The sequence below is a fragment of the Sinohyriopsis cumingii genome, chromosome 16 (genome assembly GCF_028554795.1).
Source record: "Sinohyriopsis cumingii isolate HCF-2022 chromosome 16, ASM2855479v2, whole genome shotgun sequence".
Lineage (NCBI taxonomy): Eukaryota > Metazoa > Mollusca > Bivalvia > Unionida > Unionidae > Sinohyriopsis > Sinohyriopsis cumingii.
The window spans coordinates 48,499,715-48,518,869 of record NC_142976.1 but is presented as its reverse complement, the minus strand read 5'-3'; the positions used below and the strand labels follow the sequence as shown (position 1 = coordinate 48,518,869).

At 37.3% G+C, this 19,155-nt stretch overlaps 1 protein-coding gene across 1 annotated transcript in view; it reads left to right on the top strand.

The window, feature by feature from the left end:
- The window catches only part of LOC149780371 (microsomal glutathione S-transferase 1-like), a 66,757-nt gene extending 47,841 nt beyond the window's left edge, over positions 1 to 18,916 (top strand). Inside the window, exons 2-3 of the mRNA XM_089936199.1 lie at positions 17,340 to 17,428; positions 18,148 to 18,916. Coding sequence (XP_089792325.1) covers positions 17,340 to 17,428; positions 18,148 to 18,391 — 333 coding nt within the window. The 3' untranslated portion in view covers positions 18,392 to 18,916. The remainder of the gene's footprint in view (positions 1 to 17,339; positions 17,429 to 18,147) is intronic.
- Positions 18,917 to 19,155: the final 239 nt, after the last annotated feature.

Below are 19,155 nucleotides of genomic sequence, written 5' to 3'. Positions count from 1 at the left end.
AGGACCAGCAGCAGCCTGTGGATAAGAAGAGTCTATATAGAGAGACAAGGTTGCCTCAAGAGGACTCTGATGTATGGCCCTGCTGTAAGACGAAGTTTGAGGATAAGAAGATGTCGCAAATGCCCTTTATGTTAAGGGCATATTAACATAAACCCAAAGGCCCTTTTCAGGGCCAGTCATATTTCTCGAAAAGAGATAGCCTTTCCATTGCCTACCCCTTTTTTATTTTATTTTTTATTTTTTTTATGTTTCAATTTTACATAGACCCTATACAGTCCCAGGGGGTTTTGGCCATGTTAAATTTACATAGACCCTATATTGTCCCAGGGTTTTTGGCCATGTTAATTCCCATAGACCCTATATTGTCCCAGGGTTTTTGGCCATGTTAATTCCCATAGATCCTATATGTTCCCACGATTTTTCTCCATGTTAAATTTACATAGACCCTATATGTTCCCAAGGGTGTTTTTAATGATAAATCCCATAGACCCTATAAGATCCCCCTTCACTACTTATATAAAAGATGGAAATGTGTACCTTAAAACAAAACTGTATTTTAATCCAAGTTTCCAATTTTGCAAGAAGTTGTCCCACACGTACAAAAACGTCTGCTACCCAACGTGTCTACTTGCCGCTAGAACATAAATTCTCAACAAATTCCCCGGCGTATAGTATGTTTCTACATTCTGTACTATTTTTTCCCCATCAACAAGACGTTGTAAACACATTACATCCTATTCATTGTTGTTTCTCTTCCACGTAATATCTTATTTTTCCTAAAATGTTGAACTTTACTAAAAAATTACAAGATCGGTTTAGTTTGCTTAATATCTCTTGCCATATATTGGCATTTTTACGTTGAATTTTGTAAAACTAGCTATAAACCCGACCTAATTACTCGACTGAACTGCTGACAGAAATAGTCCAAAGTAATATATTCCATCTCTATACCCCGGTGGATAAACATTACATCTTTTTAAAGCTATGCGCAGATTAGGCCGACATATCGCGAGTTAGGAAAAAGGGGGGGGGGAGGGAGATATCCCATGTGTCCGAAATTAATATTATTTTGAACAGAATATTCTGGTGACAATTGTATCTTTTCAAATGGTAAGCATGGCTGTATTTTATTTTTGCCAATCGCTCGAATTCCGTATGCGTTTTGCTTCAATATTGGAAACGAAAACCTTAGGTGCGCAGAAATGCCCGACAGCAGTGCATGTGCCCACAAAAGCTGTACCTTCAGCAATAAAAACGAATACTTTGTGAGCTAGAAACTTCCTTACATTGCAGACATGGATATTAATTGTTGATAAACAAATTGTACCAGACGCGGTTCACATCGCTCTAATGTAGTCTCCCCTTTCGTCCTCGACAGTGATAAAACCCGCTGCAATGCATTGCTGAATTAGACTCGGACTGTTTTTAAATAGGGTCAAATACTTTACAAAATGACACAAATGCAATTTAGTTTAACAGACCTGGCTACCCAAATCCTAACGCCTTCTTATGTTACGCACAATTATGCTCATCGGGTGAAAGTGAGGTGAATTTAGGAAAGGGGAGGGGGATGGGTATGCATGCTGTGCAGAAGAGTGAGTCTAGTTTTCTAAACTTCGATTCTGGATCAAATCTGGAATATGGTGAAAAGAAAAACAAATTCTTTTTCTACGTTAATACCGGATATATTTCATGCTGTGGGTCTAAAAAGCGATGTATTTAACTCGTGGCTTCGCCACTCGTTAAAATATTGCGTTTTGTACCGCACGATAAAATATTTACGGTATTAAAGTAGGACAAGAAAATATCCTATATGTATTCTTTGTAAGACTAAAATCGTTGAGCTCTTGTTTTCTCTCTGAATATTATGTAATTTATTAAGTCCACTAATTATTTTCTCCTTTTTTGAGTAAGTGTATTTCATGTTTGCTGGCCCTCGGTGATAAAATTCTTGCCAGGAGCATTGGCATCCAACTCAATGTTTCCATGCCTATTTTATCAATAGCGTTGATAGAAAAGTGTAGGCTTCGTTATCAGGAATTCTTATTTTTAACAAAAAGATCTCTCATGTCAGCATGTTGTCGTTCATAGTACCAGCTATTATGAAACCCCGTTCATCCCGATTTAGTTACAGCTTTTACAAATTATACAACAATGTGACGTTCTACGAACGTTCTGTTATGAGTTGGGGGTGGGGTGCTCCCAATATTTATTTGAATTACTATGGAATTCCCACCCTGGCTCGTTTTTGTAGGAAGTGAAATTAGTGATAGAGAGAGATACAGCTCCCAGCCCCCAGTCAGCAATACCGACAATTAAATTATTAAGAACACAAAGGTGAAATTCAAAAGAATAACAATTTAATACAATTTAAACGATATTAATTTCTCAACCAATCTTCTTCCTCTCGACCATGTAACCCTATTTTATCACGTGATTATAGTGTGAGATGGCTTTCCCCCTGTACATGGTTTCAACTCATCTGTGCTCTACTCTGCTAATTCCTTTCCTCCTTCCGGCGTTCTCCGTACTGCGATTCTTCCTATCCTCTTTCCCTTTTGTCTCATTTTCTCCTCCTCCTTCTCTCTGTCTTCCTCTAGCAACTAGGCTTCTTCTCCACCTACTGCCTTGTTCTATCCTGTCTCTAAGAGACTCGGGACTTGACTTCCCCGCAGTTCTGTCCCCAAAAGCTTCCTGTGAAAACACAATGATGTTAGCATGTTTCGTTAGTCATCTCCCTCACACTAAATCAACAATCAATCATCAGATAGAGGCTATCTATATCTTCGGTCACGCATTCGTGCACATCGAAAACCACGCACGTACTTATAGAAACAACGTTGCAATAAAGAGCGGTATCCTACTTATCATACAGACATCACTAAATTGCGTCACATCAATATATTCTTAATCTCATTATTCTGAACAATATCACAACAATCAGACGCATTTCTGTACATTACACTCCCACAAGTGTACACAAATATTCAAATATCCATATTATTTAAATTTACACACTGCAACTATTTCCAAAGTTACAATTTAATTCAACAATTGCAAAATCTAGAACATCACATAAATAAATACACTAGTTAACCACGAAGTAACTAAATAGCGAATTACAATATTAATTCTGACTACGAGCTAGCAATCTACATAATCATAGCTCATTTCTCAAGTACGCAGGTAAATTAAACAATACAAAGGTTATTCTACGTACTAACAATTCTAGTAAGTAACTATACATACTGCACATAATTACAATTACAATGCCGTAACATTCTGCAACAATCGAGCAAATAACTCACTGACCTTTACGAAGCTTTCTGTCCTTGAACGTACCAATGTTTTTTACCCCGCCAATTCACGAGCGGCTTCCTCGGAGTTATTGCTACAACTTCTCAGCACGATCCTTCACAATGACTAATTCGTTCCCAGCCCAAATGACTGTTAAATTCTGGTTCGAGTTGATGGCCCCACCCTTCCTCAGTTCCGATTGGATATCAATTCTACCCCAGTCGGTTCAGATTAACAGACGAGCCTCAGGCCATCTGTCAAAGCGGGGAGATTTACAACAGCATCGAGGGTCCTTTGTTCTAGAACAAAGCTTCCAGCGTCTACATGTTAGTTTTGAACACCTAACGAAGTGGGCTCTTGTACAAACACGAATCGCTACGATAGACGCAGGGTCTACATACACATGGCGCTAACACATTCCTTTGTTCCTGACTTACGTAATCGCGGGCAGGCAAACGTGGCAACCAATTAACATACAAGTAGAAAATTCATCTACTCTAAAGTACTTCTGATTATTTTCCGGGGTTGTTGTTGTTGTTGTTGTTGTTCTAGGGTTTAATGCCATTTTTCAGCACAAGATAGGCTATTCATGGCGGCCAGTATAACCGGTGGAGGAAGAACCCTGGAAAACCCAGGGAAGAACCACCGACCCACGAGAAGCTACTGGCAGGCTTTCCCTTTAGCCGAGCCTTGGACTCGAACCTACGCAGACAAAGGTGCGATGGCAGTGTTCCGGAACGGTGAGCGCTTTAAACCACTCGGCCACTCCTGTCCCCCCGGGGGTGGGGAGTGGCTCTGGGCATTAAATTGTTGGGTGCTAATACAATTGACGTATACCGTGGGACGTATCGCGGTACAGCCAGAAATACCACGATGAAATACAATTCGCTGTACCCAGCTCTAGCTTGAAACCAAGAAATTACTCGGGATGGAACATAGCGAAGATTAAATTCGCCTTCTAATTTTCGACTTCTTGTATCATCCATGTGGGTTGTAAACTGTATAAAATTATTGTCTGTGGTGCTTTAAATAGTTTTTCAAAAGAGGATCAGCTAAATTAAAAACTGTTTAGTTTCTGAAAAATAACTTTCTCGGGAATTACTGAATGGAAGTCTAGCACAAATTATATAAACCCACACGATGCAGACCATAGCTGTCTCTGTCAATAATCTGATTTTGTACCGTCTCCATATGAACTGTCAAACATTTCAAGTACATTTTATTCCTCAATTCATCTTTAAAGAAAACCATTTCTCTAGGTAACTTTCTAATTGAGGAATATCGAGCTTAACAATATACTTCTCTGGATTTTTTGGGGTGTTTTTTTTACATCAATTGCTTCAAAAAATCATTCAAATTGCAAAAGATTAAACATGATTGATTACATCCACCAGAATTCGCCATTATAACACGTTCAAAATGATCTAATATACGTAATTAGAATGCTGTTAAATTCTACCTTCATGGTGTCAATAACATTGGCATCGAAGTTTTCCATTCTTAAATTTCGATTAGAGATATTATTCATAATGAAATTTAAAGTTGATTTTGGAACATATCTCATGTTGTTTAGGCGCATGTTGCGTGCTATCTTTCACTGTCACGTCTGATGTATCTTTGCTCTCCAATTCTCTATAACCGTTCATTTTCAAGTCAACACATTTTTGCGACCATCGTCAGTAGTAAAGTGGGATACTATACGAACAATATGACTTCTATGTTAAAAATGTGTATATCCACTATAGGGTCTATGGGAATTAACATGGGGAATTTTATATCCACTTTAAGGTCAATGGGAATTAACATGGGGAATTTTATATCCACTATAAGGTCTATGGGAATTAACATGGGGAATTTTATATCCACTATAAGGTCTATGGGAATTAACATGTGGAATTTTATATCCACTAATAAGTCTCTGGGAATTAACATGGGGAATTTTATATCCACTATAAGGTCTGTGGGAATTAACATGGGGAATTTTATATCCACTTTAAGGTCTATGGGAATTAACCTGGGGAATTTTATATCCACTTTAAGGTCTATGGGAATTAACATGGGGAATTTTATATCCACTTTACGGACACTGGGAATTACCATTACCATTATAAAACACCATGAGACGATTCACGGACAAGATTTATACGGACAATGTGAATTCACATGAAAAGACCCCCTGGGACGATTCACGGACAAGATTTATACGAACAAAAGATTGGGCCTGTACACGGACAAGGGAAAGTTGAACATAGGTCAGTTTTTTATAGGGACAATAGGAATGATGAAGTCACGGTACTGGACATTGGCAACAATGTCCGCCAGGCATTATATAAAGTTATGTTCCGCTCCACCAGGAGTTATTTGAAGTTATGTCTCGCCCCGCCAAACGTCACGGTACTGGACACTGGCAACAATGTTGCAAGAGGCTGACCTCAAATGGGCAAAACAATGACAGCGGGAAAAAAACTATAATGCCTGGCGGGGCGGGACATATAACTTCATAGACATAACATCACCTACCAAACAATCCATAGCGACAAGAGTGCTAATCTAAAATAATTTTTATGCCAGAAAACACACTATCACATTTTCTGGTCTCAGCATATTGTGGAGAAGGAAATGTATTATTTACAAGACACATCATTACTTACAATCACATCAGCAAAAGAGTTAGCGGTTATAGTCACACTACTCCACATTCACACAAAATAAACACATTCAGCAGGGACAAAGGTTTATTGGTTAAGGGAAAGAAAACACACACAATCACATACAAACGTACGTGCGCACATAAAAAACCTCACACAATCAAAATACACACACGCACACACTCAAACGAACGCGTGCATACAAACAGACATATACACACACTCAAACGAACGCGTCCATACAAACAGACAGACACACACACATACATTTTTTTGTTAAGGGATAAGCGATTTGTTAAGGAAAAAACAAACACATACACACAAACACACACTCACATTCAAACATACGCGAACGCACACAAACACAAAAAAACACACACAACACACACTCACACAAACACTTTATTTTGTTAAGGTAACATTTTTTGGTTAAGGGAAGAAAACAAACACACATGCATACATACACAAAAACACACACAAACGTACGCGAATGCATACAAACACATAGAAACACACATACACATACAAACTCTTTTTGTTAAGGGATACAAAATTGCAAAGAAAAAACAAACACATACAAACGTACGCGAACGCACACAAACACGTACAAACACACACACGTACTAACACTTGCTTGTTAAGGGATAAGTGTTTTTGCTAAGGGAAGAAAACAAACACACACACACAAACACACACACACACACACATAAAAAACGCATGCTGATCCACACAAACGCACACACTTTTTGTTATGGGATAAGCTTATTGTTAAGGGAAAGAAACAAACACACAAACACAAACAAACTTTTGCGGGCATACAAACAAGATATAAACACAAACGAAATACACACACACACAAACGAACGCGTGCATAAAAATCATACATTCACACACACACTATTTTTGTGTTTAAGGAAAAGTTTATTTGGTTAAGGAAAACACAAACACACATACACACACAAACGCACGCGCCCACACATAACACAGAAAAATAAACACACACACACACACACACACACACAAACGCACACACACAAACACTATTTTTGTGTTTACAGACAAGTGTTTATTGTTAAGGAAGCAAACACAATCAAACAAACGTACGCGCGCACACATGCACACACAAAAACAAATACACACACAAACACACAGTTACTCAGAGCTTCAGCTGAACTGAGCAGGAGATCTTGTAGTTAATTATACGTAAGTTATTTATAGATTTGAGTAGTCAGCTGAGCTAGTATATGTGATCAGTTATGCTTTAGAATATTTGTGTATTTAGGGACATATGATTAGGTACGCTATAGCTATGCGAATTACAATTGATGCGTAGCTTTAATGTCTATACCATGTCCCTAAATGTGTCTCTATATTGGCCCTTTTCTACATCCCTATTTTTGTTTGTATTGTGGCGCTAATGTGTCGGTAAGTAAGTAAGACGAAGAGAGCTGTTCCAGAGACTCCGAGATTTAACTGAACCGAGATAGGTTATTTATAAATTTGATTAGTTAGCTACATGTTATATCGATTGGATTTGTGTGTATAGTGTCTCTAAAGTGTCGCTAAGTATGCTAATTTTACGTCCCTATTGCTATGTCGCTATTTTTGTGTCATATCGCTACGATGTCTGCAGTGTGGCAGTTTATACTGATGTCTAGCACTGGGGCATCATGCCGCAGACATGTAGCATGATGTCCCACCCCGTCACATTATCCTGACACCAGGCCGACCCCACTAACCTGTTAATGCTGTGCGCCAAACGAGGCAGCTGTTAGTACTATTTTTTAAATAAGTCTTTGGTATGAATCGACCGGGGATCGAACCCAGGACCTCATGCATCTGAGGCGGACGCTCTAACCACTAGGCCACCGTAGCGGTCCACTAATTTTGTATTTCATGGTAAATTGTTACTAGAGACTAAGTGGCTGACCTAATACGCGCTACTGTAGGTAGGCAAAATTTATTTCATAGGGACAAAGGGAGTTTTATACGGACAAACACAGAATGAAAAAGACGAAATCTCACCAAAAAAAATATCCCTAACACCACAAAAATATTATCCATCACACCACTATGCTCCAACATATCATACTCACTATCCAAAATGCCTTGTGGTCACTTAGAATGTAAAAGGAGATGAAATCTCACAGAATATCTTTCCATTACACCACAAAATACTATCCATTACACCCACTATACCATCTAGTATATCATACTCACTATCAAAACACCCTGTGTTAGCTTAAAATGTAAGAGAATGATATAAAATCTCAGAAAATATACTATCACTTACAATACCACAAATACTATGTGGAAAAAAGCTAATGTCTATTTATAGTCATAACTTGTAGGAAGTATCTATGGAATATACAGTGTATATGTATTGCCTCAACCTGTGTGACCATTCTGTTTAAAACCCTAGTATATATTTATAGCTACACCCTTTAGAAAGTCCAATAGAAAAATCCAAGTGTATATTTATAGCCTCGAAAGGTTTAGTTTCAGTGATGTCATTATACTGGACACTATGGGAAAATATGGAAACAGCTTTGCAAGTGGCTTACTTGAATACGCGCTACTGTAGTTAGGTAGGTAGGTGAAATGAATTTGCTAGGCACGAAGGGAATTTTTATAGGGACAAACAAAGACCACACACCCACACCCACCCACCCACCCACACACACACACACACACACCTTATAGTGGATATATCCTTTTTTAACACTAAAGTCTCATTGAGGCTATGGTGTCCCATTCCCTTGTCGCTATGTTCAGTTCCCCATTTACTCCATGTTAAATTTCCTCATGTTAATTCCCATAGACCTTATAGTGGATATACCCTTTTTTAACATAGAAGTCCCATTGTCCGTATAGTGCCCCACTTTACTGCTATCGTCTGTGTCCTGCCCATAGATGATAAAAAACGTTTATTTCGTTTTTTATTTTACCTCAAAAAACGCGTTTTTTTACGTTTTTTTATTTTTTTTGCGTTTTTTATATTCGGTACTTCCATTTATTTTTATCATCGGCCATACAGGCGGTTCTCTGTCATACTCTAGATAACAAATATCGATCAATAATGAATATATAATGCTAGCCTACGATACTTTACGTAAACATGCTACAACATAGTGCTGATATCTGGTAGTGTAGGCCAGGCGTGTATACATTGGAAGATGACGCTGTGTTTAACCTTTTGCAGTCCCTTTTTTTGGAAGTAAAATATTGATTTTTGTGTTGCCTAAAAACTACTAGAATGTTTTTTTTCGTTTTTTATTTATTGAGAAATAAATGCGTTTTTTTACGTCTTTTATTTTCATTTTAACGTTTTTAACATCTATGGTCCTGCCCATCGTTCATCAGATATCTCCCATGAACGAAACATTTTGCCGCCGGAAAAATTTGTTTACAATCCCCGTGTATAGTAAAATCCAGCCTTTGTCAACAAATGCTTGTCATGTGATATTTGTTTTGGTCACTTCTAAAGCTAACCAGTCTATCCTCAATAACTAGTGTATCATCTTGCGCGAATTAGGAACGTTTAATACAAGGTATAGCAGTGTTAGCAGAGTCGCCTTTAAAATCCATATCTCAGCCAGTCTCAATTTCCTTTTTAAAATTACTCAAGGAATTGTACAAGCAGTACAAATTACATACCATCTCAAATATATCAAGTGGTAGCTTGAAAGACTTCCTCCCCTCTGGAATCATAACAACAACTTAATTGTTCCATCTTCTTACAACTAACGAATACTTCGTATTCAGTAAAATAGAAAATATTTCTCTGTTCTGGTTCCCGTTTTAGTTCTATAATATCAAAACTAACTTTAAACATGTCAATTTATAGTTGAACCATATCTTCTGATAACAATACTATTAATTATGGGATAGCTGTGGTGGCCTAAGTGGTTTGACCGGCCGCCTCTGATGTGGAGGGTAGCGGGTTCGAACCGCGGCCGAATCCTATCAAAGGCTTATAAAAATGGTTGTTGTTGTTGTTGTTGTGGGGTTTAACGCCATTTTTCAGCACGATAGGGCTATACATGGCGGCCAGTATTAATGGTGGAGGAAGAACCCGGAAAACCCCGGAAAGAACCACCGACCCACGAGAAGCTACTGGCAAGCTTTCTCACATGCCCACATTGGCTGAATCTTAGACTCGAACCGCCGCAGACATAGGTGATATAAAAATGGTACTTGCAGCTGCCTCGCTTGGCACTCAGCACTAAGAGGTTAGTGTTAGGACTGGTCTGCCTGGTGTCAGGATAATGACTGTGTGGGACATGATGCCAAATGTCTGCGGCATGATTCCCCAGTGCTAAAAGGCACTATAAACAGCCACACTTCAGACATCGTAGCGATATGATTGAAAAATTGTTAAAGCTACGCTAAAAATCCAAAACATACACGCACACTATTGCGTATGTGGTATTGATATATTTATCATAATAATTATTTTCTATGCTAATAAACTTCAGTTACATGTTGGTGTACAATCTCTTTGATTCACTGATCCATAAAACATATTGCACTGTATAGGGTGACCTTCATTTCACTCGTGAAATCCAACAATTTATCCATCCCTCAAAATGGTTGCTTACTCTGTTGGCAGTTTATTGTGTGACCTTAGTTTAACCCAATTCGGCTAAAAATATCAGAATGTCTGACCTTTGTTTAACCCCATTCATCACAATATTAGAATACTCCCGTGGCAATTCTCCACTACTAACATCACACCTTGAAAGGAAAAATGCTCTTAAATTTACTTAAGGAATAATAACCCGTGATGGAGTGTCATAGCAAGAAGCATTCGAAACATTTCTATTTCAACGCCAGTCAAATAACTATTATGTGATAAATAAAAAATCCGACGACTTTCTGATTGTAGTTTAGGGTGCAATGGTCTGTTTTTGCGCAGTGCTGATACGAATTGATCCTGTCTGGTAAATGAAAAATATGCAGTGCACCACTTATACTATAAAGGTCTGTATTTTTACAGGTAGAATTACGTATTACTGTTTTCCTGCACCTCAGCATGTAGTTCCAATTGAAAGTAACATTAAACAAGATTTCGGATGATAAACCCTTTCAAATAATTGTAAATGTTAGGTACATAAAGATACAATAAACAAATGTGGTGGTGTCAAATTATATAAAATTTATACGACATAACATACTAAGCTAACACGTATAAAATCATTACAAATTTATTAAAATGTGTTGTTCACACAACATTCTCTTAATTTGTCTAAGATTTTCTCAGGTGGTACCTCATACAGTTCGTGCAAGTCGTAGTACTTTTGTCCCACAAGGCAAAAATCGACAAACTCTACAAGAATGGGGACCGCTCCGGTGGCCTAGTGGTTAGAGCGTCCGCCTCAGATGCAGGAGGTCGTGGGTTCGATCAACGGCCGAATCATACCAATGACTTACAAAAATGGTACTAACAGCTGCCTCGCTCAGCATCAAGAGGTTAGTGTTAGGACTGGTTTTAGTGTTAGGACTGGTCGACCTGGTGTCAGGATAATGTGACTGGGTGGGACATCATGCTACATGTCTGCGGCATGATGCCCCAGTGCTAGACATCACTATAAACTGCCACATTGCAGACATCGTAGCGATATGACTGAAAAATTGTTAAAGCTACGTTAAAAATCCAAATCACAACAACAACTACTACAAGAACGGGCTATACAGTCAGCCGTAGTAAATCATTAGACAAGAGGATCATATATTTCAAACCCCATTTTGCACCTGCAGTTTTTGTATCATAGTTATTTTGAACGCAAACTTATGCCCATTGTGCACACGCCCATTCTCCACATGATCACTTTAAAAAAGATAAGTTTGTACATAAAAAAGCTTTAAACAATTCAAAACAGTTGCCACCCCGGCCGCTTTTCAGATATTCTACTGTTGGGGGGGGGGGGGGGAGTGGGGCACCAGACAAATGACCTCGCCATAACAAAAAAAGAAAATTGTAATTAGACATTTTTTGTTAGGGTATTTTTAAACACTTCCCTAGTGTAATTTATAGGGTTGTTCATCCGAGATAGGTTTTCATCACCTTACTCGGAATTCCTTCCTTAGTTTTGTAGTTGACTTTTGCCAGAGGTCTCCTATTTCCCATGTATGCTGTGTGTATATATGCTATATTGTATGTGTGCTATAAAGTTTTTGTGTGGGGACGGCATAAATATATCAAATTCAAACCCAGTTGTACTATTGTTCTCATTGGGTGAAAAGAAACTCCAATTATGTTTTTGTTGGTTTACCTTTTACTACTAATTTTGAAATTTTGACGAGAAATCGGTGCGTTATTTTGAAAAATAAATCCTAGTGTTTCCTGTATGTAGCTGTGTGTCGTTTCTCGTTTCGATCTTAAAATGAGGCCGGCTGTACTCGAGCGAGGGTCCATACCTCATTTTTTTATTGTGTGTATTTCTCCTGGCTCGAGTAGTCCGCCCCTTAATTATTTATTCATTAAAAGTCCAAAAGTTTGATATTAATTCCCACTAGGGGGAATAAACTATACAGTTAGGGAGCTGTATAGTTAAGGATAGAGACTAGTAAGTAGAGCGCTAGTGTCCTATTTCCCTGTTTTTCTGTTTGTATGCTTATATTCTATATGGAGCGGTTGTCCCAGCTATTTCATAGCTCTGTGGCGCCTTGTGACATAGCCCCATGACGTCATTACTGCGTACTTTCCCCATATAGGTCCCCTGTTCTCTTCCCTCTAATTCTGTATGACTGATTATTTGAAGAATTGTTTTCTTCTTTTTTTTAATAAATTGCTACTATACTTGATTGTTTTGCTTCAATATTGAGTGCAGGTAGGATTTAAGGCCAGGGGGTGAGTATGGGGGCCATGAGATATTCTACCGTGAAGTCTATGTGTAGACTGCTACGGGTGGATAGCTCTGCTTCCTAGGCGACTATAGGTATGTCAAATGTCTTAAACTATGGGCATTGTGCTTGCTTCGCATAAATTTCAAGGAAAATACAAAATTTAAAACATATGATTAATAATTTAACAATGATACACGAAAGAGTCCCGTGTGGGTTTAAATAAAGAAATTTGAAAGGGGCCAATTTACGAAACTATACCTTATTATAGTTCGTATATTAACACGCTTCGCTAAACGTATTTATAACGTCCTCTGTTATTGTGAATCTACACACAAGTTACACCAAGGAGACACACTCTCACACTGACATGACTAACTTCAGTTTTGATGGTCCACTATTTCCACTATTTGCATTTTACTCAGGAGTAGTTTTGACGAAAACGCTTTTTATGAGTGTATGGACATCAAGACACCGGTATGCTACGATTGAAAGTATTGTATACATACACATAGGATCTAAAACGGGTAATGATTTATTACTGAATTTATGAAATTTGCTGAATAATGTCCAGCATTTGCAAAAGTTGGCCATTAGTCAACGAGCTTAATAAATGTAATAATAAGTCATTACCCATTTTGGGATACTTTTTATCCCGAAGTTTATATTTTAATGGACATAGAGATAAAAAATGAACAAATAATTTCGTTCATCCCAACTCAGAGGCTGCACCTTTCATTTGTTGGGCGTAAAAACTAGTCCCATGTACAGTTCTATAACAATTAACATTTAAAAATAGTTTTTGTTATATAAATTATAAATCAAAGAATAGCTGCTCTTCTGAATACATAAGACATTTGACAAACACAAAATCATTTTCCAACACAAACTGTAATTCATTGTGATGTCACAGTTTAACTCGTGTTAAAGTATTAGACCGATTTAAAATGCTGTGGTTGAAAATATTTATATCAGCTAGGGGACCTATTTATGTCTACACTCTTTTGTGAACAGAGGTGAGTTTATTTATTTTATTCGTTAACATCTAATCCACAAATGACAACAGGATGGACTCCATGTTACAGGTATTCAGCCCACCTCTTTCAGCTGACCAATTCACTTAGTTTTATTTGTTGTTGTTTTTTTTGTTTGGGGTTTAACGCCATTTTTGAGCGGATGATAGGTTATACGTGCCCTAACAAGCCCCTGTGGGGTAAACTGACCATATTTAGACAGACGTGTCCCCAATCTACCTTACGCGAGATGATAGATAGCTCCACCTACCAAATCACGTGAAATGACGACCTAATAACCGCCGACAAACAAGCTGTATTTGGCAAAGAATATTTTCAGTTAAAATGTTATCTTTATTAAAAATGAGTTGTATTCTTCTCAAAAATGTAAATTTTGCAACCCCACGCCTCCTTCAGCGCAATGAAAAAGTAAAGAGTCACTCAAGTGTCCGAAAGATAGAGACGATAGATTATTATTTGGGGGATAAGCCAACATCAAAGTGGACATTTTCAAACATTAAAATAATGCAGTCTGGGGTTCATTGTTTCCTATTCAAGAAAAATAACATACATCAAATCCGAAAGTTATGGGGTTCTCCACCCATATTCTAGAAACGTTTATTTTTACATATATTTTTCAGTTTCAATTTCTTGTTTTCTTTCTTCAAGCTATAGACAGGACGTGCTTTTTCTACATACCTTTATGCAAGCAAACTTATTGTAAATGCCATCAATTGTTTCTATATTTACCTGATCGTACACGCGACCACAAGTCTTTATCTATCGAAGTTACATCTATGTTTCGGGAACGGAATAAATCTAATTCCTACATTTAGACGATGTGGGTATCGACTGTCAGCATTAACAAGGCTACAACAGACTTCTTTTCACCCTTATCGATTGAGAAATCGATAAAAACTTCGCAAAATGCGTAAATACTTATCATAACCAAGTCATTATTGCCTAAAGAAACTTGGAGGAGGAAAAATGGCGGACGTAGGCAGTGCCTTTTTATGTGTCTAATTTTCGCTCGCTGATTGGTTAATTCATCAGCATGATTAACAAGTGGCAATAAGTTAATTCCTTAATGGCTGCCAAACTGTGGGGAACGGACAAAGACCCCTAGGACAGAAGCCACTAATGGGAAGACATTCCCCCAACACCATAACACCACCAGTTTACATTTCTTGAGATAATTCATTGTGTTATGGTTTTCATTGTTTTAATTATTTGCTATTAATCATAGCAAGTTTAACATGCAGTCATTGTGAGTGTTTGATTAAAATAAGAAATTATTGACCATTTTTGCTACGTAATGTAATTGTTAAGACATGCTTGATACTTGATATTGTTAATAATAATAATAATAATAATTATGAGGACTTTGTATAGCGCCTAATCGTTAGAAGCTCTAAGCGCGTTACAACATTATACAACACATATAGCATAAAAACATATATAATGATATGATTACAAAAACAAACACCATGAAATTAGAAAACATAAAAAACTTAGGAAAGGTTGTTCTTTCCCAGCTTGTATCTCATCTAAATTCAAATAGTCTTTTTAACAATGTACAATCTGCATATCGCCCTTGCCACAGTACTGAAACTACTCTTCTAAAAGTAGTTAATGACATTTTCTCTACGTTGGATAGCGGAAAGATTACAGTCCTCACCCTCCTTGATTTCTCTGCAGCATTTGACACAATATACCATGATATATTATTTCACCGTCTCCAGCATGTATTCGGAATTCATGATACAGCCTTACTGTGGTTCAAGTCCTACTCGGTCAACAGGACACAAATTGTATCTGCAAATGGAATACACTCCAGCCCAGTTGATCTGTGTTGTGGTGTTCCACAGGGGTCTGTTCTTGGACCTGTTATCTTCATTCTGTACACTCAGTCGATCTCAAGTGTCATAGATCATCATCCAGTATCTCACCAACTGTACATTGATGACACCCAAATATACAAATGTAGCCACCCAACTGAAGTTGATGCTACCATCCAAGGTGTAGAGAGGTGCATTTCTGATGTGAAATCGTGAATGACATGTAACAAGCTGCAGATGAATGATGATAAAACTGAGGCCATTCTGATCACAACAAAAAGACCTTCTCATTCACATCCTTTACCTCAAGCAATAAATATCAGCAACACCAACATTAAATTCACACAATCAGTACGAAACCAAGGTGTTATTCAGGACAGTACTCTCACATTGCACCAACATGTCATGAACATATGCAAGGCTGCATATCTTGAGCTGCGACGCATCAGCTCAATTCGCAAATATCTTTCAGTTGATGCCACTAAAACACTTGTGTGTTCATTAGTACTTTCAAGACTGGACTATTGTAACTCAATTCTATCTGTTTCATCTCAATATCTACTCCAGAAACTTCAAAAAGTTCAAAACACAGCTGCTTGGATCATACTTAGAGTACCACGATCAGAGCCCACCTCCCCGCTGCTCTGTACCCTACACTGGCTATCCGTTCGATCCAGAATCAAACACAAAATTTGTTCTCTGTGCTACGTTTCACTGTCCAACATACCTATCCGATCTCACCCATGTGTATACACCAGCAAGATACTTACGCTCCTCTTCCGACAATCGTATACTCATTATTCCCACTGTGAAAACAAAGTCATATGAACAGCGTTCTTTTGCATACCAGGGCCCATCAACGTGGAATGAATTGCCCACTGAACTTAGACACAAAGACACAGTGATCACATTCAAGAGGGCTCTCAACATTCACTTATTTCGACTGCAAGAACAAACTTAAAGACCTAATAATGTTTCCTACCTGAAATATTCTCAGCATGTTTTTTTTATTTTTTAATGTTTTTTCTAATTTCATGGTGTTTGTTTTTGTAATAATATTATTATATTTTTTTAATCTTATAGGTGTTGTCTAATGTTGTAAAGCGCTTAGAGCTTCTAAAGATTAGGCGCTATGCAAAGTCCTCATTATTATTATTATTATTATTATTATTATTATTATTAAAATTGATTTGCTGAATGAAACTAGTTCAAAGAAAAATAGTTGCGGTCATATTATGGTTTCAAGTTTTCATCTCAGTGAGTACACTGCTTGCATATTTTCATCGATGAAAATTATTATGAATTTATGTAATGCAGTACAAGAGTTTTGCTCTCTCCTTGTGTAAATCGCCATTTACTGTTGCATATTACTTCACTTGCATTAGAACATTTCTTTCATGGCATATCTTCTTTCTTCATACTTCCTTGGAAATTGCAAGCATGTAGTCCAAAAGAAAGAATATATTATAGATAATTGGAGAATGGCCGCTGTGTTTTAGTACTAGCTTGCGAACACTGTACAAAACATATGCGGACTCGAGTATTGCCCCAGATAATAATATAAAAAAAACATGTAGACCGCCTTAGTGTCTCTCTTGACCCCACTCTTACTGCCATTGTCTTGAGCCGATATTATCAAACGAACACGAAAACAATTAAACAGGATGGTGAGAATAATGATTTACCCTTATTCACAGACATTTTCTAGTCCCGAGGATTGTGAGCGCTTAGGTGACAAGAACCTGAAGCCCAAATATGACAATCCAGACGTTGAGAGAGTAAGAAGGTAATATTGTTTATAGATGATCTAAGTAACACAATACGACAACACTAGGAATATTACTACTACTACTGCTACTACTACTATTACTACTACTACTAATGATAATAATATTAATAATGACACTAATAATATCAGCAACATAATTAAACACTGATTTTCATGTTTCAATAGGCAACGTTTATAAGTTATCACACGTATCTTCTGACTACTACTAAAATAATGATAATACGTATAGCAAAAACTATATAAATATTTAATATGGGAATACCAATAATATCGTTCGAACTATACAAATTATCAACCTTGTTTAGGGTCTATTGAGCCATCCCAAATATATTTTGATATAAATCATACGCTGGCATTGCTGTGAGAGCTACTTTAATTACTTTAAGACAATTAATTTTAGACCAAACAAACTATCCCTTGTTTTATTTATTCTATTAATCTTGTATAACCTTGTATAATCTGATTACTCCTTAAATATGGCATCGATTGGTGGCGTTTCTGATGTTGTAATTTATTGTATTTGTTTCACAATACCTACCTAATGTTTAATGTAATTATTCTTACTCCATGAAATTAGTTTTGAAGGTAACACTCTTGCATGTATGTATAACCTATAGACACCAAAATGTATACATCACTGGTGTCATGTTTTTGAACTCAATCGATATGTAGAAATATTTCCTCAGTATGCTAAGCAATACTAATTTTCGTTTCAGATGTCACCTTAATGATCTGGAAAATGTGATACCATTCGTTCTAATCGGCATGTTCTATGTTGTGAGTCACCCGAACCCAACCTATGTTCTGCTCCACTTCCGGATTTTCGCAGGATCTCGACTATTCCATACGGTTGCTCACCTTACCCCGCTTCCGCAACCGTCACGTGGCATAGCATGTACCCTCGGTTTTCTCGTCAACGTCTCCATGACAGCCAGTGTCATCATGGCGGGTAAAAACTGATATGCGGTTATAGCCTATTTCAGAATAACGAAGCCACCTCCCACTTCTTTTTGCAGTACGTCACAAAACTACTAAGCTTACACAAATAGACAAATCAAAATAATTCCTACGATTTGTCACGTATCGTTAACATTTAAATTTTAATATTTAAATATTTGGGATTTCAAAAAGATTATAAAGAATTAACTAGATAATAAGCTACAAATGGACGACAAAAATTGATTCTACCTCACATGAAGCTTTTTAAAAAGTTTTCAAAGTGTTCCTGGACTACACAGTAGAAAACAGGAGTGAAAATGTTTGCTTCCCCACAGTCTTATCTTGTCTGTGTTAATTTTGTCAAATTATGAAGGAGAAAATAAATAATTGTAGCCAACACACACTAAATCTATCGACCCGACACGAACAAAGAAAAATAAATAAAACCAAAACTGTCATAATGTCTACAAATAGAAATATACCAGAATGCTCGATAATTTCAGGAATTATCACGAGTATCGATAATGCAAGATATAAGCACTAATAAGCAAATATGTAAGCATTATTTATCAAATGCCAAATGTCTAGTCAGCTGATTATCGTCGAAGGTAGATGAGGCACAGCGCATGTGTAATTTGTTGTTAAATGTTCGCAAAATTACTATTCTGTAATATTACACGTGTTCCTGTTTTTCTTTTTCAAATGCCATTTCTTGGCAGAACTAGTTATAAGTAGTGAAGGGGGGCACTTTACCGTCAGTGGGAATTAGCATTACAAGACCCCTT